The sequence below is a fragment of the Geotrypetes seraphini genome, chromosome 13, assembly GCF_902459505.1.
Source record: "Geotrypetes seraphini chromosome 13, aGeoSer1.1, whole genome shotgun sequence".
NCBI classification, from domain to species: Eukaryota; Metazoa; Chordata; class Amphibia; order Gymnophiona; family Dermophiidae; genus Geotrypetes; species Geotrypetes seraphini.
This window is the reverse complement of record NC_047096.1, coordinates 82,287,170-82,310,424: the sequence shown is the minus strand read 5'-3', so window position 1 is coordinate 82,310,424 and position 23,255 is coordinate 82,287,170. Positions and strand designations below refer to the sequence as shown.

Genomic DNA, 23,255 nt, shown 5'->3' with positions numbered 1-23,255 from the left:
TTATTGCACTAGCCACTTTAATGTCATTTCCACAATTAACTGCAAAGTTTTTGTACTAAGTAGGCCAGTTTATGTACTAGCCACTTTAATTGTTATATGAATTAGCCTCAATATATGCCAATATGCACGGTCCTAAAACTAAATAAGTTAAAAATTATTTATTTACTTTTCAAGATAAATCTAAACAATCATTATGTAGGGTGGTCTAAACATAATGATAATAAAAATAATGTTGATGAATTAAGTCAATCTTTATACATAGGTGAAGGTTTTTATGATCAATGAAAGATATCCACGCCACAATTCCATTTTGGATGATATTATTATGATCCTAGGAGTGGCAATTCTGAGATCTTTTCCTTCACTTTGTTAATTAGGATTTAATGATTGGACTTATATCATCAGAATTATTGTTCTTTGGATTAACTTTTCGTGGATCTAATTATTAGTAGTTAACCTTTTTCTCCTTTCCTGTACTGTTTGGCAAAGTGCCTGCATCAGGGGTCTACGTGTACAAATAAAACATTAAATATATCAAACCTATAGTAAAAACAGACACACAGAGAGCGAGAGAGACAGACAGCACCAAGGAGAGAGAGAGACAGAAAGGCAGACAGACACACAAGGAGAGAGAGAGATGGGCAGACAGCGGCCAAGGAGAGAGAGAGAGAGAGACAAAAGCGGCTAAGGAGAGAGAGACAGAGAGACAGGCAGACACAGAGAGAGAGAGAGAGAGACAGACAAAGACATACAGCGCAAAGGAGAGAGAGAAAGAGACAGAAAGACAGACAGTGGCCAAGGAGAGAGAGACAGAAAGCCAGGCAGACATACAGACAGCGGCCAAGGAGAGAACGAGAGAGAGACAGAAAGACAGGCAGACACACAGACAGCAGCCAAGGAGGGAGACAGACAAAGAAAGACAGACAGACTCATCTATTCTAGCACCCATTAATGTAACGGGCTTAAACACTAGTTAAAAAAATAATCAGCCCCAGGCGTCAAATAGACTAGGTATGCCGCCACATGTTATTTTACCCTTGTGCTGTTTTAGTACCGGTTCCATTCCTCTCTTAGTGTGAAGAATTTCAGTCTCTGGTAACCAGAGCTAAGATTGTGATGTCATAGTGCCTCAGTCGTCTAACAGTGATGTCACTGTTTATTGGGATTTACAATATTAACTGCCTTTCTAAAGAGATTCATCCAAGGCGGTGTCAGCAGCTATAAGTCGACATAAAACTTACAATTTTGCTAACATCATAACAGTAGCAAAAAGATCAAATAACAGATACAACAAATGAGGTAAAGTTAAAATCAGTAAACTGAAACTTTTTCAATAGTAGGACTATCAAGAAACAGTTTAAAAAATATTAACAGCACTGAAATTCAAATGAGATATAATCCATACTAAAAGGAGACATCATACTTATGCAACATCTAATAAGCATAAATCAGAACATTCAAATATGGTGCTAATGTTTTTCTATAATACAATTTATCCTATAGTCGAGGGGTCCAATGCAGATGGGAGGCTAAACTCAAAGCAAGTTGTTTATACAGTTAATCAAGGTATAAGGAACAGATTTCTCAAAACTAAACTGTTTTCCAACAGTTTAGCCTGCACGCATTTTAGCAGTGGATTATAAAAACATTATCTTTGTCTTTAATGGGGTTTCTACCAGTCTCCAATGATGACATGCAAATGGGTTCTTCAACATTGAAATTTCCAAGCCATTTTCTAAATGTGGCGTCGGCTTTTAACTACATAAATAAGCGACTGGTCCAGGGGTGCCAGTAGTGACTGCACTGTTTAAACCTCGGCATGACAGTGTCAGAGACAGTTAAAAATCCGTGTTGTGATGCTCATTCTTTCCCCTTGTATCACAACACCCCTCCCCAGCAGCGGTGCCAACCCCCCTTGCAGCGGGAGAGATGCCAATTCTCTCCCGCTGCCAACCAACAAGATGCACCAGGGAGGGGAAAGCCCATTTTGGAAGACACGGACCAGCTGGGTGGAGGGAATCCGCGTCCATCATGTCATGCATCTACATTGAGGTATGGGGGGCATCAGAGGTGTGGGTGGGTGTTGTATGGCAGCAGGGGAGAGTGGGCATCTCCCGCTACGGGGAGGGTCACTGCCACAGCAGGGGGAGGTTGTTGGTTGGTAGCAGGAGAGAATTGGCATCTCTCCTGCTGCAGAGGGGGGGGGGGTTGTTGGTTGGCAGCGAGACAGATTGAGCATCTCTCCTGCTGTTGTTGTGTTTTGGGGGATTTTTTCATTTTGCATTTTTTTAGCACACGTGCTCATCGCTATCACTAGCGATGGGCACATGCAAATTTAGTGAATCTTCACTGCTGTCTGCTGACTTCATTTGCATGTGTGATTTTTTGAGAATGTCTCACTTTTTTAAATTCGCTATCAAAACGGCTACATTAGCAGACCGTCGCTTTTTAACGCGATTTTTTGAGAATCCTAGCCTTAGTTTGTGTGGCAAGCTAGTCCTGGTGCAGAATGAGTTGAAAGGGGGCTGCTGGCCCTTTCACCGCTTTTAAATAACCTCACCGACAAACACTTTTGCTGTGGTTTAAAAATATAAGTTTAATGAGAAGTAAAGCAAAAGGCAGCTTACATTGATTTGTAACCAAGCAATTGTGCAAGTGGAGGAAACTGCAGCTGTCTGTAAGAGCTTCAAGTCTATTCTGAGCTACTTCCTCATTCTGCAACTTTTTATGTCTTACATCTTTGCATGAAAAACTTACTTAGCTTACTTTGATTAGCAATTTAATTGATTGGCTGTGGTTACATAGTTACTCTCTAATTTATTCATTTATTTTGATTTCTATCCCATTCTCCTAGAAGCTCAGAACGGGTTACAAGTAGACATTCACAATCGTTTGAAAACAGACATAATTGGTCATTTCTCAAGTTACCTCAGTTCATTTCAAGACTTGGGGTGTTGTCCGAAAAACAAGTTCTTATCTGCCCCTAGAGCATGACCTTCACCTTTCTCAGTGGCCCCCACCCTCTTCTTCCTTCTTAGGTAATGCAGCCAGTGAATACGTACAGGCTTTCTTGTACACAGGACATCAGTTATTTCTCAGTCCTATAACTGTCTTTGCATGGACCATTGCATAACAGGCAGTTCTACTGGTCTCAGTCTTATCTGATGTCCAGCATATCTCTGTAGAAATGTCCCAGCACTTACTCTGAAGTTTCCCCATCTGTGGCTTGGATACTGTCAGTAGTGCAGAGGCAGAATTGACAGAGCTGAAGTTTTACAGAATCAATTTTGTGCAAAGTTTCCATTTTGTGTTAGGCATGTTTTGCTTTCTAGGCTTTGTCCTTTAGCCCTATACCCTGGGCCCAATGATGAGGAGCCTCTCAGAGTGTATACCGTATTTTTCACTCTATTAATAATAATAATAATAATTTATTTCTTATATACTGCCAAAGCCGTAGTAGTTCGAGGCAGTTTACAACAAAGAAGGGCTGGACAATCAGCGAATATAGGTACAATCAGCAAATAAAGATACAATTTATATAGGTAAACAGGATACAGGTACAGTAAATAGGGGCCATATGTGAAGGTGAGCAGGAAAACAGGGGGAAGGCATAAGAGATCTTGGGAAACAAGAAGTCGGGCGTAGCGGTCTTAGGTTATGAATCGAGTTGGATGGCTAAACAGATGAGTTCTGCGTGTGGGTCTGAGTGGACAGTCTAAGATAAAATGGCGAGCCATGTATAAGGGGGCCAAACCAAGGATGGATTTGAAACAGAAACAGGCAAACTTGAACTGCACTCTTGCTTCCAAGGGCAGCCAGTAGAGTTTTTAAGCCCAAAGATCAGGCAGATTGCCGAATTTTGAATGATTCGGAGTCTTTGGATGGTTTTTTTGAAAGACCCCAGATAGACGCACTTTTTTTATAGAGCGAATACCCAACAGGGGCCACCCTCCCGTTACCTTATTTTAATGCTGCCGCTCTCCTTCGTTGGACGCGGCACCCTCCCTAGCTGAGAGCGGCACACAAGGCTGACGTGGCTGCCTCCTCTTCTGTTTGCCTGCCTGGTCCTGCGCCACTATGCCGCAAGAGAACAGAAGAGGAGGCAGCCGCGTCAGTCTTTCTCAGGGGAAGCGGAGGGGACCAGGCAGCCAGCCAGCCTTGTGCACCGCTCTCAGCGAGGGAAGGCACCGCATCCAGCGGAGGGCACCAGAAGTATTTTTTAAAAAGTGGGCACGGGGGAGGGCCGGCCCTGACAAATTAAAAATAAGGAGGGAGAGGCCGGGGCTTACCTGCCTGCTGCCTGGGGAGGGGGGAAAGAGGCCTGCCTGCCCTGTTCCAGCCTACCACTAGACCCCCAGAGGGGGGGACAGGGGACAGAGCCTGGCAGAGAGAATTTGGGTCAGAATGTGTTTTCCTCCTCTAAATCTAGGGTGCGTCTTATGGTCAGGTGCGTCTAATGGAGCCAAAAATAAGGTAGTTGTCACCTTATGTATTAAAGGCTTGGGTGAAGAGCCAGGTTTTCACCTGCTTATAGAGGTAGTCTGGAATTAAATGTAGCCCCTCAGGGAATAAATTCAAGAGTGGGGGCTACTCCTGAGAAGGCTTGCTGGTGGGTATATTGTACAATTTCTTTTGATGAGGGTACAGATAGTGATGCTCTTGAGAGGATCTCAGCGGTCTCAATGGTGTGTAAAGGGCTCTGGCCCATTTTGTCTGAGGAACTTGAAAATCAAACAGATTTAAATTTAGTCCTTCATTGTATAATTGGCTCACTTGTGATTTCAATTTCTAGAGTCATTTCTGTGTTCTCCAATTAAGGGGGCAGATTATCAACGGTATTTTGTTGTTTACCTGTGCCATTACATAAAATGGGACTTGTGGTAAAATAAACCAACAGTCTCAATGGTAGCCCACATTGATAACTTCCACCCTTAGTTCCTTTCAAAGCCAGAGAATGGAATCCTACTTCTATTTGGTTTTATCTTGGCCTGATTCCAATTTTGACTAAAATCCGAGTATCTATTACTACTTATCATTTCTATAGCACATGGGAGGAAGTCCTGGATCGGTAGCATGGAATGTTGCTACTCCTTGGGTTTTGGCCAGGTACTAGGGACCTGGATTGGCCACCTTGAGGACGGGCTACTGGGCTTGATGGACCATTGTTCTGACCCAGTAAGGCTATTCTTATGTTCTTATAGACGTATGCAGCACTGTACATTAAAACATTCAAGGAGACAGGACAAGTAGGGGGTTGGGGAGTTTCTCAGGCATGGTTAGGAGTTAAATGCAGCTTCATAAAGGTGGGCTTTTAGTCTGTTTTTGAATACATGTCAGGGACGGAGCTTGATGAATTGACTCAGGCCTATGGTGCAGCAAAAGAGAATAAGCATAAGCTGGAGTTGGCAGTAGAGGAGAAGGGTACATATATGAGAGACTTGACCGATGAATGGAATTCCCAGGGATGAGTGTAGGAAGAGATAAGAGAAGAAAGATCTTGAGCAGCGGAGTGAATGCACTTGTAAGCCCTGTATACAGAAAGGATACGGAGCCAATTAAGTAATTTGAGGAGAGATTTGGGCATGGTGACTGGCAGAATATAAATGTGTGGCAGAATTTTAAACGCATTGAAGGGGAGGAGAGATGGTTACGTGGAAGGAGAAGCAAGAAGTGAAAAGCAAGTTGCAGTAGTCTAGGCGAGAGGTGAGAAGGATGTGGATAAGAGTTTGGTAGTGTTCTCAGAGAGGAAGGGTCAGATTTGGTGTTCTGTTGGATTTGTATAGCAAAAGAAAAGAGAAGTTGAAGATGACACTGAGGTTGTGAACAGGCAAGACAGGGAGGATGAGAGTGTTACCCACTGAGATAGAGAATAGGGGGAGAGGTAGGTTTAGGGGGAAGGATAAGTAGTTAGGCTTAGTCATGTTCTGTTTAAGTGGCGGTGGGACATCCTGGCAACAATGCTGGATATGCATGCTGACTCGGACCTGGATTCCTGTACAGATTTCTGGTGTAGAGAGGTAGATCTGGGAATCATCTATGTAGAGGTGATACTGAAAACCAGGGGAGGAGATTGGAGCACCAAGGGAATGAACATATATGGAGAAGAGAGAGAGAGCCCTGGGGAACCCTAACAGATAGAAGGATAGTAGTGGAGGAGGATCCAACACTGCATACACTAAAGGTATGATGAGAGCGAGATAAGAAGAGAACCAGGAAAGAACAAAGCCTTGAATTCCTGGGTATCAAGGAGAAGGTGGTGGTCTACAGTGTGAAAGGCAGCAGCTAGATCGAGAAGGATGAGGATAGAACAGAGCCATTTGGATCTGGCCATGTTAGTTTTGCAAGATGTACATATCAGATGTCTTTTGTATTATGTTCACTAGACAAGGAAATGCACGTTCCTTTTTATTTCTCCATTGTTGCAGTACAATTTGGGGTTCCCAATTCGATTTTTGTCTTTTTTATTTCTAACTTGTGATCCTTTGTACTGTATTTGGCGAGGGTCTGTTGGAGTACTGTAATAGTACTGGCAGGTGTGGAGTTTGGAGGGAAGGCAGGGAGGAAAGGGGACTATGGCCCTCCACTTTATTTTCCAACATGGGCCCTGACCCTTGCTGTAGCTGATAGGGATCCCCATGCATTGTCAACTGAGGATCTCCTCCAAAGGTGGCCAGAACTCTTCTACCCAGTTCTGCAATCTGCAACCACATCCTTGAGCCACCGCCAACAAAGTTTGCCTAGGGTACTGGCATTAGTGGCTCATGAATGTTTCTGTTATCTGCTAAGCTTGGTAAAAGGGAGCGCCGTTTGTCTTCAGAGGACATCTTCAGCTGAGAAACCTTGGGGATCCTCATTAGCTAAAATATTTATATTTTGAAATGGGAGGTGCCAGGGAAGGAGTGGGGGAGGCTGAGATAAAATGTAGTACTCACCCACTTTGAGTTGAGGCCCACCCAAAATTGGCTGCCTAGCTATGCCACTGGAGTGAGGTTTGGAGTTTCACAAAAGATAGCTACTTTTTGTGATCATCTTCCTACAGCTGTGTTAAGTCTTAGAAGAAGAAAATAGTACTTCCCTATGCTACACTATTTCTATAATGTTACATTATGAGGAGCCTCATAAATTAGCCCCAACTGCCAATCTGTTACTAACTTTGCTAATCTTCTTTCTTGTAAATACCCTCTGGAATCTACACTATAGGGTAATTTACCTTTTCTAGCCTGGAAACTGTAGGGAACTTGAAACCAATTTCTAGCCCTTCCCTCTGTGTGCATCTGCTGTCACTTACCCCTGGATATTCAGTCAGTACACAAGCCAGAGATCTACAGCACACATATCAAATCTGCTCATGAGGAAGTGAAAACAAATAAAGCCCCAAGGCCAAACTTTGTATAATAACAATTTGAACAATAAACCAATTGAAAACCGCATAAATTTGGTTTAAAGGAGATACAACCTGACGTGAGGGCAACCACCCGGGGACCCCCAACCTTACATAAAGGAACAAGAGTTGGATTCTTAGTGAAGCTGGTAAGAGACAGAAATCCAGCTTACTAGTTACTGAACAGGTGACCTGCGAATCGTACAGACAAGTCTGGGCGGGTGTGTAGATTCCAGAGGGTATTTACAAGAAAGAAGATTAGCAGAGGTAAGTAACCTAATCTTTCGTTCTTGTACAATAACCTCTGGAATCTACACCATAGGGACATATCAAAGCAGTCCCCAAAATTGCCAAAGCCCACATGCATATAGTGGCTGTGCTGCAATAGACAGAAAAGGCTAACAAGCAAGCATGGAGATCAGTTACCTCAGGAAACAGGGAAAACTGGATTTCAAGTCTCACCCGCCTGGACACCGACTACCCGGACCTCCAGAATAATTCCAGGAAGGTATGCAGTCCAGTCCTGATCCCGCCTCCATGGGTCCGCGCAGCGGACAAACCCAGGATGAGATGGCTCCCGATCCTGGAGCCAAATCTGTCTTGCATTTTTACTAACAGCCCCCCAGAAGCAGACTTTTTCAGAAAGTCTGTGATCTCCCACCAAAGGATATCCCCAGCACCAGGCAAGACCCATGCCAAGAAATAATCAATGAACTAAAACAGGGGTGTCCAACCGGCGGCCCCGTGAAGTATTTTGTGCGGCCCGGTCAAGGGCAATGTAGTGTTTTCCTCTGCTGCCCCCAGGTGCTCCCTCCTCTGTCTTGCTGCAGCGTTTGTGCGGCCCCAGAAACATTTTTTTGGCTTATGCAGCCCAGGGAAGCCAAAAGGTTGGACACCCCTGAAAAGAAAAGCCCCTACAGCCTAGGCTAGTAGGAAACAAAACTGAATATCCAGGGATAAGTGACAGCAGATGTACACAGAGGAAGGGGCTAGAAATTAGGTTGAAGTTTGCTACAGTTTCCAGGCTGGAAAAGGTAAATGACCCTATGGTATAGATGCCAGAGGTTATTTTAGAAGAACTCCTACTGCTTATCTATAATATTAAATTTCATTTTGTAGCCCCCATTGGATTTGTTTCGGAGGTCAGTCATCAGCATTAATTCAAAAGGTTCAAAGTAACTTGGGCTCACTGTTTTTTCTTCTAAGGGTGGAATGAAGCCCAACGTGCTTCACTAGATTGGGCTCCACCACATAGGCCCATTCTCCCTTCTCACGCAGGATGGAATACAGAGCTGTGTCCTTGGCAAAACCTAACCTACAGTGCAGTTCACTGAAGTACCCCAGAATCCGATGAGCAGAGGCAGCCGAGTACACCATGGCAGGTGTGCAGCACTCAGTGACAGGTACAACATTATACAGTGCTGGAGTCAGACGCCTCAGCTCCAAGAGGTAATGACGCCCAAAGAGCTCCGTCAGTGCCATGCTGTACAGCATAAAGAAGAGAAATATGGGCCTTCTGATGACTGGGTGTCCAAGTACCCAGGCATAGAGCAAGCTCAGAAAGGTGCCTAAGAACATCCCTAGTCCAATCCACTCCAGGATTCTCATGGGCTCAGGATTCACATAACGCTGCAGCTTTTCTGGGTGATACAGCTTGAAATAAAGCGCGTCCCCTAGAGCTGACTCTGAGAATCGTGCAAGGAGCAAATGGTGCAAAACGGAAAAGATATCATCTTCTGGTACCGCATCATCTTCCACCAACATCACATACTTTGTGTCAAAAGTTGAAAGTGTCTTGGCCAGACAGTAAGCATAATCCTGCTTCTCCTTTTCAAAAATATTGCTAGAACTATCACCATCTGAAGATGCAGATTCTTTCTCATTATAGCGCACCGTCGTGGGGAAGAACTTGGCCAAGAGCTGGGCATCCTGGTGATTTTGTGGATTCTGGTCAACATTGCAGAGAAATAGATGATGATGGTGGCAAGCCTTACCACAGCGTGCCAAGAGCTGGTGAAAGCGGGACATCACCTGCATTGGGTAGTGATACTCTAGCTGCCGTTGAACAGTAATAATGGTGATCACCAGCCATGGTTTAGGAGAAGGTTCATCTGCATTGGCAGATACCATTAATGATGAGTTCAACAGACGTAGGCTATCAAAATATTGGACAGCAGCTTGTCCTTCCTCTAGATTTTGCTCCAAAAACTCCCAACTCATGTGGTCCAAGTGCCACCTGTGTACAAAATAATATGAGTGCAGAAGATCATGGCACACCAGGGGCAACACTATCCCAAAAGTTACTGCTGTCAAAATGAAAAGCTGGAGGCTGGTGCTGGTACAGTGAAACCAAAGTAACAAATGGTGCCATAATGATGTTCTCGTGCCTCTAATAGGGCCTTCTCTTCTCTGCCTCTCAAACTTCATGAGAAAGTACTCCAAGCCTCAGCATGCCATACAGATGAACCTGCAACCAACATAAACATATGAACAGCAATTCTACAATCTGGGTGTCCACCATTATGTACCTCTTGTGCAGAAATATATAGAATACAAGCACTTAACACATTAAGTATATAAAAACATAACAATTGCCGCTGCTGGGTCAGACCAGCGGTCTATTGTGCCCAGCAGTCTGCTCATGTGGCGGCCCTTAGGTCAAAGACCAGTTCCCTATTTGAGTCTAGCCTTACCTGCGTATGTTCTGGTCCAGCAGGAACCTATCTAACCTTTTCTTGAATCCCTGAAGGGTGCTTTCTCCTATAACAGCCTCCGGAAGAGTGTTCCAGATTTCTACCACTCTCTGGGTGAAGAAGAACTTCCTTACATTTGTACGAAATCCATCCCCTTTTAACTTTAGCGAGTGCCCTCTTGTTCTCTTCACCTCGGAGAGGGTGAACAATCTCTCTGTCTCTACCAAGTCAATTCCCTTCAATATTTTGAATGTTTCGATCATGTCCCCTCTCAGTCTCCTCTTTTCAAGGGAGAAGAGGCCCAGTTTCTCTAGCCTCTCATTGTACGGCAAGTCCTCCAGTCCCTTAACCAATTTTGTCGCTCTTCTCTGGACCCTTTCGAGTAGTACTATGTCCTTTTTCATGTACGGTGACCAGTGTTGGATGCAGTATTCCAGGTGGGGGTGTACCATGGCTCAGTATAGCTGCATGATAACCTTCTCAGATCTGTTCGTGATCCCCTTCTTAATCATTCCTAACATTCTATTGGCCTTTTTTGCCGTACATTGCACAGACAATTTCATTGACTTGTCTACAAGTACTCCTAAGTCTCTTTCCTGGGGGCTCTGTCAGAGTATAGCACCAATATATTGGGCACTTAGATATATCTTTATAAGGCCAAAAAATCTAAGAAGCATCAAAAACTAAGCCTCAATTAGAGTTAATATATTCGTTTATGACCTCAGCAGTACAAACTGTGAGAAAGACTTCATTCACAGTATAACTTGCACTAAAGTCTTCATCGGTCAGATTTTTTATCTCAAATCTTATTAGTTTATTTATTTTTATTTAATTTTCAAAATAACTTAAGAGATAATACTCATTTCATTATCAGAGCATAGCAGGGGTTCTTCACCGACATAGGCTATGTTTCGCCATACAAGACTTTGTCAAGGTAATCCCCTGACAGAGAAGAGAAATATATCGTAATTACTAGAGATATTTTTACCAACACCTCATAGGGTAACACTTCTAACCCATATAAAGTAGAGGAAGATAAAAACTAGGTTATATCTTACAGCAATAGCTTATTAGATACCTTTCTTATGCCGATTCCACATTCGCTGCCATCATTGTAGTTTAGTTCAAGCAGAGCAACATGGCCGCGGCGTTTTTTATACAAAGTAAAAGCGTCATGATCTCATAGCTACGCAACCTATCAGCATCCAGAATAAGCCCTGGCTTATTCTGGATGCTTATTCTGGATGCTGATAGGTTGCGTAGCTATGAGATCATGACGCTTTTACTTTGTATAAAAAACGCCGCGGCCATGTTGCTCTGCTTGAACTAAACTACAATGATGGCAGCGAATGTGGAATCGGCATAAGAAAGGTATCTAATAAGCTATTGCTGTAAGATATAACCTAGTTTTTATCTTCCTCTACTTTATATGGGTTAGAAGTGTTACCCTATGAGGTGTTGGTAAAAATATCTCTAGTAATTACGATATATTTCTCTTCTCTGTCAGGGGATTACCTTGACAAAGTCTTGTATGGCGAAACATAGCCTATGTCGGTGAAGAACCCCTGCTATGCTCTGATAATGAGATGAGTATTATCTCTTAAGTTATTTTGAAAATTAAATAAAAATAAATAAACTAATAAGATTTGAGATAAAAAATCTGACCGATGAAGACTTTAGTGCAAGTTATACTGTGAATGAAGTCTTTCTCACAGTTTGTACTGCTGAGGTCATAAACGAATATATTAACTCTAATTGAGGCTTAGTTTTTGATGCTTCTTAGAGTATAGCACCAGACATCCTGGATTTGTGCATATGATTTCCGTTACCATCATGCATCACCTTGCACTTATCCAAGTTGAACCTCTTTTGCCATTTGTCATATGGTACAATGGTTAGAGCTACAGCCTCAGCACTCAGGCTGTTCAAATCCCAAGCTGCTACTTGTGACCCTGGACAAGTCATTTAATTCACCATTGTCCCAGGTACATTAGATAGATAAGGAAAAATCCCTGAGTACCTGAATGGAAACCACTTAGGCTATAAGTGGTATATAAATAAAAAATTAAGGGGGAATTCTATAAATGGTGCCTAGTTTGCACCTAACTTTTGGCATGGCAACAGGAATTAGCAGCTGTTAAGCGCCAAAATGGAGCTGAAACAGCAGTTACACATCAAAGTGCACTGAGATACTATTCTCTAAATGGTGCCTATGTTTTGTAGCGTAGAACTACATCAGCATTTATGCCAGTCATAGACATGGCGTAAGAAGTTGTACCTAAAGTTTGGTGCATTAACTGCAGACTTGCACTAGCTTTTATCACATATTTTGTGCCCAACTCCACCGTTGCGGAACACTAGCCTATTCCTCAGTGGCTAAAGGGCTTGGATCTGATATAGGAGATCACAGGTTCAAGTCTAGCTTTGTCAGAAGCTAGGTGGGGCCAGAGCAGGTAAGCAGGTGGGTTAGAGGATGGGTAAGAGAGACCAGGTGGGTTGGGGAGGAGGGGGTTAGATAGACCTGTGTTTCAAGTATATTGCATGAAACCCAAGAGCCACCAGCAGCTGGGGATTGTGCTACTTTTTTTCAAGAGCAATGTTAGGGAATTCTACTTTACGGAGAGGGTGGTGTATGCCTGGAATGTGCTCCCGAGAGAGGTGGTGGAGAGGAAAACGATGGCAGAGTTCAAAGAAGTGGGGGATGAGCAAAGAGGATCTAAATCAGTAAACAATAGTAAATATTGAATTAAGGCCAGTACTGGGCAGCCTTTTGGATGAGTTTGGGCTGGGGAGGGCTTCAATGGCTGCGAGGGTGTAGATGGGCTGAAGTGAGCTTTGACGGAAATTTCAGCAGTTGGAACCCAAGCACAGTACCGGGTAGAGCTTTGGATTCTTGCCCAGAAATAGCTACGAAGAAAATTATTTTAAAAAAAATTGAATCAGGTTGCGCAGACTGGATGGATCATTTGGGTCTTTATCTGCCGTCATCTACTATGTTACAACTGATGTACCCTGTAATTGTATAATCCTAGTCATTTGGTCACTGCAATTTTAGAATGCTACCGGTACTCCTGTGTGCCTGCTCAGCCACATCCACTATAGCCGTGGGCAGATCATTACCAGCCCCAATCCCCATCCAACTCCAACTCCTTGCACAGTACTTTAAATGGCAGAGCCGCCAAGTTTTCCAGTTCCAGGAGAGACTTTTAGACCAAGCCTGGTTTTGAATTTACATCTCAAGACAGTATAATATTTGAAATCAGGGATTCAGGTTTTAGAATCAAACTTACACTAGCCCAAAATTTCCTTCTTTGAAAGAAATTTAGCAGCTCTTAAATTTGCTGGCCAATGGGTATAAAAATTACTTCACCTCCTCTTCCCAGACCTTTCTTTTCATAGTTGGAAATTAAAGATTAAGATTTAGGGCCAGAAGTGGAAACCTTTTACTGCGTTTGGCCCTAATGACATAGAGAAAGGCAATGGGGACTTGTATGCTGCCTTTTTGTCACTTTGGTATCTCAAAGGTGACATTAAAAGCAGTGGGCACTGGAAGATTAAGTAACTTGCCCAGGGTCACAAGGAGCAGCTCTGGGATTTGATCTCACAACCTCTGGGAGCAGAGGCAGCAGCTCAACCAGTTCGGCAGAAACAGAAAATCCTAATTCCATTTTGAAATTGCCAAAAACAAGTTTATCCCAAGATAAGCAGTTTTGAGTGATGGTTAATGTAATTCAAGAATGTGTGAGATAAACACAGAGGAACACCATGAAGAAAAAGGATGATATCCAAATAAAGCACAACTTGAATGACCTCAGCGCTGGAGTGAACTTTTGAGATTGGGGAGTAAAACCAATGCCAGGGCTAGATTCTGTAAATTTAGACGTCATGCTGAGTACGATTCTATAATGCAAAGACGCGCTCAGCTGAGCACCACTCGGGGAATCTATACAAGTCTAAATAGTTAGAATTGCCTTTTAGGTGTCACATGTCTATAAAGTTATTGCATCTCAATATTATGATGTCGTTAAAATGGCAATTTTATGCTGTTTTTCATTAAAATTATATGCAGTGAAATGTTGGCACCACTATTATATTTTCTTTATCTTTTAATCTTTTATTTTACTTCCGTCACAGTAGAGTGGTATTCGAACCAACAACGTCAGGGTGCCAAGGCTGTAGCTTTAACCATTGCACCATTCACACTCGGATAGTAAAGTACATGTTAGTTCCAAAGTTAAGCTTAGATCCTTCTGATTTAGAAGCGGACAAATAGCAAAACATGTACCTTCAATGCTTGTCCAATCCTTTTTTTGGACTCTATGTTCCTGAAAGTGCTTGAGGCGTCCTCATAGGTAAACGGGGTTTCTATTTTTTATGTTTAATAAGCAAAGCACATGAAAAGAGAACTCCAGTTTGATATTAAGCTCAAAATATAAGAACATAAGAACATAAGAAGTTGCCTCCGCTGGGGCAGACCATAGGTCCATCCTGCCCAGCGGTCCGCTCCCGCGGCGGCCCATCAGGCCCATTGCCTGAGCAATGGTCTATACCTATTTATACCCCTCAATCCCTTTTTCTTCTAGGAATCTATCCAAACCTTCTTTGAAACCATTTAATGTTTTCTTTTCTACAACAGCCTCTGGAAGCGCGTTCCATGTATCCACCACCCTCTGAGTGAAAAAGAACTTCCTAGCATTTGTTCTAAACCTGTCCCCTTCCAATTTCTCCGAGTGCCCCCTTGTGCTTGTGGTGCCCCTTAATTTGAAAAATCTGTCCCTGTCTACTTTTTCTATGCCCTTCAGGATCTTGAAGGTTTCTATCATGTCTCCTCTAAGTCTTCGCTTCTCCAGGGAGAAAAGTCCCAACTGCTTCAATCTGTCTGTATATGGGAGATTTTCCATTCCCCTTATCAGTTTGGTTGCTCTTCTTTGTACTCCCTCAAGTACTGCCATGTCTTTCTTGAGGTACGGTGACCAATACTGGACACAGTACTCCAGATGAGGCCGCACCATTGCACGATACAGTGGCATGATGACATCTTTCGTCCTGGTCGTAATACCCTTCTTAATGATACCCAACATTCTGTTTGCTTTCCTAGAGGCTGTGGCGCATTGCGCCGATGCCTTCAGTGTTGCGTCTACCATCACTCCCAGGTCTCTCTCCAGGTTACTGACCCCTAGTGGTGTTCCCCCCATTTTGTATGTGAACATCGGGTTTTTTTTCCCCACGTGCATGACCTTGCATTTCCCCACGTTGAAGCTCATCTGCCACTTTTCGGCCCACTTTTCCAGCTGCGTTAGATCCTTTTGGAGATCTTCGCAGTCTTCCCTGGTTTGAGCCCTGCTGTATAGTTTGGTGTCATCTGCAAATTTAATGACCTCACACTTGGTTCCCGCCTCTAGGTCATTTATGTGCATTACTTAAACAAAGCACTCAAAATATATATAGTCAAACCTCGGTTTACGAGTGTTTTGCAAGACGAGCAAAACATTTGTGACTCGTAAACCGAGCTTGACTCGCTATACAAGCATGTCCCAAAGTAAAACATCCTGCATCCCCCTCTCCATACCTTGCAATGCACGCTTTCTGATGCTCTTTCACTTCAGTTTTGCCTTTTAGGGTGTCCAACCTGCTGCCCCATGCGGCCCGCTCGAGGGCAATGCGTTTGTTCCATCTGCCGCCCCTGGATGATTGCCTTCTTGCCGGCTCCCTCCTCCTTGCTGTGTTTGCTCTGGGCCGCGGCGGCAGCTCCTGCATGCCTCCTGCGGCTGGCCCTGAGACGTTCCCTCTGATGTTGCGATGTCATAGGGAGGGCTTCCGGGTCAGCCGCGGGGAGCACATGGGAACTGCTGGCCGCCGCTTTGAACGAGCACTGCGGCAAGAAGGAGAAAGCCGGCATGAAGGTAGGCACCGCAGCGCAGTGAGGGCTTCCAGGTCGGCTGTGGGGGGAACATGGGAACTGTTGCCCACAGCTTGAAATGAGCACTGCGGCATGAAGGTAGGCACGGCGGCACAGTGAGGAGGATAAAGCCGGCATGAATGTAAGCACTGAGGTTTACGAGCATGCTCCTGGAACGGATCATGCTCGTAAACCAAGGTACCACTGTATATATATATATATTGCATACTAAACCTCATTCCCAAAAGGTTAAGAACACAAACGGAAACACAATAGCTATCCTTCAGAGCAAGTGGACATGTCAGGTGCACAATTTAACATCAGTGTGACATTGTCAAGATGCACCTAGATGGCAGAATGTCACTAAAAAAATAGGAATTTATGCTGAGGTATCTATCTTTGGGATTTGAACTCATGACCTTTGGAAAATGGAAGCAGTGCCTTTAACCACTGAGCCACAGATGCTTTCTTTAAGAACATAAGAAGGTGCCTCCGCTGGGACAGACCAGAGGTCCATCCTGCCCAGCGGTCCGCCCACGCGGTGGCCCATCAGGCCTATCGCCTGAACAGTGGTCCCAGACTAATTTTGTAACTTACCTCTAATCCTATCCTTATAACCTACCTCTACTCCTATCTGTACCCCTCAATCCCTTTGCCTTCTAGGTACCTATCCAAACCTTCTTTGAAGCCCTGTAGCGTGCTCCTGCTTATCACTTCTTCTGGTAGCGCGTTCCATGTATCCACCACCCTCTTTGAGGCAGGGATTCCTGCTATGTGAGATCATAGGGTAAAAATAAGTTTCCTTCTGGACCCTGGAAAGGGCAGAGTGCACAATCCATACTCTCTTATAAGACCAAAATGATACTGTTAACATATTAAGGGGGTTGTGTAGATTTGAACCGATGACCTTTAGAAAATAGAAGAAGGGCCTTTAACCATAGAGACACAGGTGCTTTCGTCTAGGTAAGGGCTCCTAAGGGGTTTTGTTTTTTCTTTTTTAGTGGCATTCTGCCATCTAGGTGTATGTTGATGATGTCATAATGATATCAAGATTTTGCACCAGACATGTCCACTTGCTCTGAAGGATAGCTATTGTGTGAGTAGTATATTTCCTTTTATGTTCTTAACGTTTTGGAAATGAAACATAGAAACATGATGGCAGTAAAGGCCAAATGGCCCATCTAGTTTGCCCATCCGCAGTAACCATTATCTCTTTCTCTCTCTGAGAGATCCCACATGCCTATCCCAGGCCCTCTTGAATTCAGACACAGTCTCCGTCTCCACCACCTCTTCCGGGAGACTGTTCCACTCATCTACCACTCTTTCTGTAAAAAAGTATTTTCTCCGGGAGGGGTCACATGATGACACAGAGCTGAGTGGTGGCTTCTTGCTTGAGCTCTGACCCTCACCCTCCTGATTAAGCTTTTTTTCATGCCATTTCTTATCTGCATAGCTCTAATTTGACCCAGAGTGTGGACCTAACCTTTCTGCTCTGGGAGGGGGGAAGGTGCCTTTTCTTGGGCTTGGGACTGAGTTATGCCCCTGAAATCATTAAAAAAAAAAAAAAAAATGTATCTTCACTGGAAAATGTCCAGTCAAATCTTTTGTAATCCGCCTTGAACTGCAAGGTATAGGTGGAATAGAAATCCGTAATGTAATGTAATGTAAATCAGCGTGGCAGACTAAGGCACAGAAACAGACCAACACTGGCAATATGATATCTGCGCCTCCCTCCCCGCCTAACATGGTCCTGCAGGAGGCCACCATTAAGGAGCTGACAAAGACCATCTCTGATGTTATCGATGACCGTCTTTCCTAGCTGCAAGCCACCATGGAGGACCTTAGAGACAGCTTGGAGAGACACGGGCAGTGCATACAGACAACGGAGTCTCGCATTGCCCAGCACAAGGATATGGAAGCGCAGGTTTACACGCTAGAAAAACACTGTGCCACCCTTCATGCCAGACTCGAAGATCAGGAGAACAGGGGCCGCCACAACAAAGTGGGTCTGGTGGAGACCATCAAGGACAAGCTATGGTGGATTGTGAAGCGCTGGCTCCCGCAGGCCCTTGGTTTTTCTCCAGCATCTCATGGTGGAGCGTGTCCACTGCTTGGGGCCACAGCGGGAGGGGGCCAGATGGCTGCGTCCTATACTTGCCAGGATTTTCAGCTTTGCGGACAACGCACAGCTGATGTCCCTCTACCGGAAGAAAGGCTCGCTGTCATGCCAGGGAGTCAAGTTGCTCCTCTTCAATGATTACTCAGCAGAGGTGGCTACATGCCACCTTGCTTTGGCCCCCTATTGCTCTGAGGTTAAAAATAAGGGGCTGAGCTTTGTAGTTCAGTTCCCGGCACAGGTACACATTGCCGGGGGGGGGGGGAAGGCCTGCAACTCCCTGGATGACCTCAAGGTTTACCTCCAGAGCTTACCTCCCCTTGGCTCCCTGAGGGATGTGCAGCTGTAACTTTGGTTCTTTTCACGTCATTGTTTGCACTAATGGGTTGGTTGAGCCCCTGCAGTTTGGTGGAGTTGGGCTGCATGGATCCTGGCAGAGGGCTCCGTGGCCTCTGAAAGTTCGAGCCTGTGTTGCAGGCACCTGGCTGAGCTCTGTAATAATTCCATCTACAAGGGCTCGATTCACCTGGATCCTACAGCTAGCTATTTCTACACCATCTCAGCTCTGGACAAATGTCACCCTCCCTCTATGCACGTGCAGACTACATTTCTTTGTAATCCACCACCCATAGGCAGGGGAGATATGTTTTTATTGCTTTCCTAAAGTTCAGGAGTCCTTCAAGGGATCTGATCTATGAGAGCAGTTGATTCCAGTGGCTTGGTATGAAGTGGGAATAGGAACATCATTTGAAGGGTATGACCAGGGGGCGTTTTGAGGTGCATTTCATCCTGGGAGTGGAGGGACTATGGAGGAAGCTAGCATCAGGCCCTTGAAAACACGTTTGGCTATGGGGAGCCAGTGAGTTGACAATAAGAGCCTGGGAGATAGCATTGCGGGTATAGCCATAGAGGGCCAACGCTCAGGCTGGCCCAGCAGTAGGGCATATATTGTCTGGCATTCCCTCACCCCACATGATCTGGAGTCTTTCACTTTCCCCAGCCTCAGCTTTCATGGCAGCCTTGCCTCTGCCAACCCAGAAACTTTTCTTTGCATGAGGCTGGAGAATGACAGCAGCAGCATGCAGTGGCACACACTGCATCCTCCTCTCTGCCGCCATGCCACTCTTGTGCTCTCCCTTCAACCTCTGCCCTCAAGCCAAGGCCAGGTGGAAGTCTACTGAAAATGTTTGGCCTTCCTGCCTCCTCACTTTGCTCTCTCGTTGCAAGGGCACTTCTACCTCTCATTCAATAGCCTTCTTGGCCCCCCTGATCCCCCAACCTACCAGCTGATCTTCCAGAGCAGCAGCAGCGGCGGCCTGATCTCACAGCAGGAGAGAGAGAAAGATGGGGCCCGAGGCAAAACGATGACGAGGGACCGTCGGAAAAGGCTGCACTAAAACGAACGCAGATGCAGCTTAAGGGTCAAAGGAAGGAAGAAAAGATAGCCAGAGTGAAATCTTCCAATTGCTCGAAGACCAAACCAGCAAGTGAGACGGGCGAGGCGATTGCAACAAAAGAACTGCAAGCAGCAGGTTAGGAGCTCAGCCAGCCGCACTTTCACCACAGTCCCTTGGCCGGACTGTACCATGAAGGGCGGGGAGGCGGACGCCCCGGCAACCTTCCAGCTCTCCAAATGCACCTGCAGTATAGGCAGGGCTAATAGTTCATGGTGCATTTTCCCTCCCTGGCAGCCTATTCTGCATTCACGAGCTCAAAGTCTATTTCCAGCGCTGCCACAGTCACGTTTGCAATGGGAATCAGCCTCATTCAGTTTATGCTTCTCAACTTGATCTAGTCTTGCTTTTCTTAATGGGAAAGCAGCAAGACTGGACCAACCCCCCAAATTGGGAGCCAGATGGCAATTGAATTTCAAGTTTCAAGTTGGGTGGACCCAGAGGGCCGATGTCTGTTTTGAGAATCACATACAGAATTGCATCTGTCCTCACAGATAGACGCCTACGCCAACCTAATAACCCAATTCTCTAACTGATGTCCGGTTAGGTTGCCATTGAGCTTATTGTGGCAAGGGATCTCCCTGCCGCAATAAGTTTAACAGTCCCTCCTGCCGGAACTCTCCCCCCATACATCACCGGCAGAAAGGGATGCCCAGTCCCTCCTGCCCAGCACCCCCAAACGATTGTGGCAGGAGAGATACCCAATCTCTCCTGCCAGAAACTTTCCAAGCCCCCCCCCCCCCCCCCCCCCGTTAGCAGGAGGAATGCTAAATCTCTCCTGCCGGACCCCTCCCCCCGAACAATTGCCGGCAGGAGGGATGCCCAATCCCTCTTGCCAGCTCCCCCCCCCTTCAATGATCCCAGCAGGAGGGTTGCCCAGTCTCTCCCCATCCTCCTGAAAGTTCCCCCCCCCCAACAAGATTCCCCTAGCATCACTCGGATCCCCCCTACCCCCACCAGGACCCGCCCACCCCGCACCTGATTTCATTGGTCAGCAGGCCCACCTTCGAAGGAATGGCAGGCCTGCTCTTTCCTGGTGCAACATGGGATGCACTGGGGAGGGGCTCAGGCGCTTAAGGCCCCTCCTGTAGGAGAGACCTTAGGCATCAAGGCCATCTGGAATCTTAGGCCCATTTCCCAGTGCATTCTGGGATAACTGGGAGTGGCCTATGATTCTGATTGGCTAGATCCCTTAGGCCCATTCAGTGCCTTTGGGCTTTGGTGCATTTGTCACAGGAGAATCGCTACTGTGGTTACTGTCCAGTGTATTACTGTATTTATGGTGCAATTTTTTTGTTTAAAAGCGTTACTTCTAATGGTGAGAAAACCATTGGGTGATCCTAATGTGACCATACTTCCCGTTTTGAACTGGACCGTCCTGTTCTGAGATCCCCTGTCCCGTTGTCCCCAAGCACAGCTTCGAGACGCTGAAATGTGTGTGTGTGGTGGCAACGAGACAGGCGATTGCGGTCAATGGGCTCTCTTCCTGCTTCCCCGCCCTCCGCCGCAACTACAGGAAAGGAAGGTCCAGGCGCCGGCCTACAAGCCTTCCTCCTGACGTCAGACAGGAAGTTCTGGGCCAGCCAGGCAGCGATTGACTGGCCCAGAACTTCCTCTCCGATGTCGTTGGGGAGAAGGCTTGAGGGCTGGCGCCTGGACGTTGTTTTCCTATAGTTTCAGCAGCAGGAGACCCCATTCGTTGCAATCGCTTGTCCTGTTGTCCCCACACACAGCTTCAGGACGCTATCTCTGATAACGGGACATTTCGGGGACAACGGGACGGTCCCTTTCAAAATGGGACGTATGGTCACATTAGGGATGGGGCTAGATTGTGAAATAAATAAATATTGGATGCAGAGTCAGAAGGAAAGGCAAGCAGAGACTCAGACAACCAAGGTAGGAAAAATGATTTTATTTTCAAATTAGGGATCAAACTGTGTCAGTTTTGAGAATTTATATCTGCTGTCTATATTTGTCTATTTTGCTATAGTTACTGAGGTGACTTTGCATATTTTAAAGTCATCTGCCTTGACCTCTTTGAATTAACATTTTCTATGTGTACAGTGTGCTTAGTGGGGTTTTTTAATTTATGGTTACCATTCAGAATTAATAAGCTATTGTGTGTACATGAAAAATGAATGGAATTGGGGACGGGACGGATTGCTAAAAACAATGCCGCTCTCTTTCCCCTTCCGCCCTCCTGTGACGCGACTTCCTGTTTCCGGCGAGGGGGCGGGTCCCCGAGGACGCCTTTGCCACTGACATGAACGACGGCGTCTGTGCTGAGAGGTTGGTAGAAGGGGAAGGAGGACCCCGGTGGTTCCCGTTTGCTCTCTCTCTGTGAGGCTTTCTCGAGCCAGGGCACCCCGCAGTGGGACGAGGCTGATCCTTAGGCCCAGCCCCTTTACTCATTACTCAAAACAATACAATCATTTGACCTATGGGCCATCCTCTGCAGTCTGCTGTCATTAGCTTTAAAGGTGAGACCGGGAGGCCAGGGGAGAAGAAGCCGAAGGATGCTAGAAAGAAGAGGCAAACATGTGAACCCTACAGGGCTCCTCAGTTTGAGATACAAGGTTTCCTGAGAACTCTTTTACTTATCTGTTGATAAACATGGATTTCTTTACTACAGAACTACAGAAAATACACATTTTTTACCTTCAGTTCCAAAAACAACTGAACCCATAATTGGCCTGTTAATATCTGTTAAAATGTTTACTATCATGACTTTTTATTGACTTCTTAATCTGTTATCCCACTCTGGACCTTGGTCAGGGATAAAGAAACTTATAAAAGCCTAACACAGAGGACAGAGGTTGGAATAGGGTTGTCAGGCTATAGTATTTCAAAATATCAACTCTTCATTCCTTGGGGCCCATCCCGAGGGCACTCAGTTTATTTATTAGATGCCTGTGTGGAACATTGTCAAAGGCTTTGCTAAAATCTAAATACACCACATCTAGTACACTCCCTCTATCCAATTCTCTGGTCACCTAGTCAAATAAATTGATCAGATTTATCTGACAAGACCTACCTCTAGCGAATGAATCCATGTTGCCTCCAGTCCTGTAATCCACAGGATTCCACAAACTTGACCATTCTCTGTTTTAAAAACATTTCCATTAATTTGCTTACCACTGAAGTCAGACTTACTGGCCTGTAATTCCCTACTTCTTCCTTACTTCCTTTTGTGGAGAGGGACCACTGGGCAGAAGGTTTCATCGTATTGTCTAAGATGACACCCAGATCATTTTCTTGGGTGCTAACTCTAGCATCCAGTAACTGTGATTCGGGTTATTCTTCCCAATGTGCATCACTTTACATTTGTCCTCATTAAATTTCATCTGTCATTTGGACGCCAAGTCTTCCAATTTCCTAAGGTTTGCCTGCAATGTTTCACAATCCGCATGCGTTTTTAACAACTTTGAACAGTTTAGTGTCCTCTGCAAATTTAATCACTTCAGTCGCGTTCCAATTTCTAGATGATTTATAAATAAGTTGAATAGCCCAGTACAGACCCCTGCGGCACTCCACTGTTTACTCTTCTCCATTGCGAAAAATGACTATTTAACCCTACCCTCTGTTTTCTATCCGATAACCAATTTCTAATTCACAACTGAACTTTGCCACCTATCCCATGAGTCTTTAATTTTCTCAGGTGACTCTCATGAGGAACTTTATCAAAAACTTTCTGAAAATCTAGATACATTAC

The 23,255-nt window shown here is 45.2% G+C and overlaps 2 protein-coding genes and 1 long non-coding RNA gene across 5 annotated transcripts in view; 1 reads left to right on the top strand and 2 right to left on the bottom strand.

Annotated features, from left to right (window-relative positions):
• Window positions 1-2,576: 2,576 nt before the first annotated feature.
• On the bottom strand, window positions 2,577-5,144 carry LOC117347904. The gene is made up of 2 exons (XR_004536866.1): window positions 4,525-5,144; window positions 2,577-4,484 (listed from the first exon to the last, which is right to left on the bottom strand). It is a non-coding gene; the product is annotated as an uncharacterized LOC117347904 (long non-coding RNA).
• A 49-nt stretch (window positions 5,145-5,193) lies between these two features.
• On the bottom strand, window positions 5,194-19,618 carry PGAP4 (post-GPI attachment to proteins GalNAc transferase 4). Its single transcript, XM_033919254.1, has 2 exons — window positions 19,373-19,618; window positions 5,194-9,848 (listed from the first exon to the last, which is right to left on the bottom strand). Exon 2 carries the CDS (start codon window positions 9,806-9,808, stop codon window positions 8,552-8,554), a length of 1,257 nt encoding a protein of 418 aa, XP_033775145.1. The 5' UTR covers window positions 9,809-9,848; window positions 19,373-19,618; the 3' UTR covers window positions 5,194-8,551.
• A 1,529-nt stretch (window positions 19,619-21,147) lies between these two features.
• STRADA (STE20 related adaptor alpha) overlaps window positions 21,148-23,255 on the top strand; it is a 59,123-nt gene continuing 57,015 nt past the window's right edge. The window contains exon 1 of one of the 3 annotated variants that reach the window (XM_033918617.1): window positions 21,148-21,439. In XM_033918617.1, the coding sequence (XP_033774508.1) occupies window positions 21,338-21,439 (102 nt within the window). In that variant the 5' untranslated portion in view covers window positions 21,148-21,337. The other 2 variants (XM_033918618.1, XM_033918619.1) reach the window with 2 other exon arrangements.

What these genes read in the sequence shown, in the direction of transcription:
- PGAP4 (XM_033919254.1), bottom strand. Translation starts at nt 9,808, where the DNA reads ATGAAGTTTGAGAGGCAGAGAAGAGAAGGCCCTATTAGAGGCACGAGA.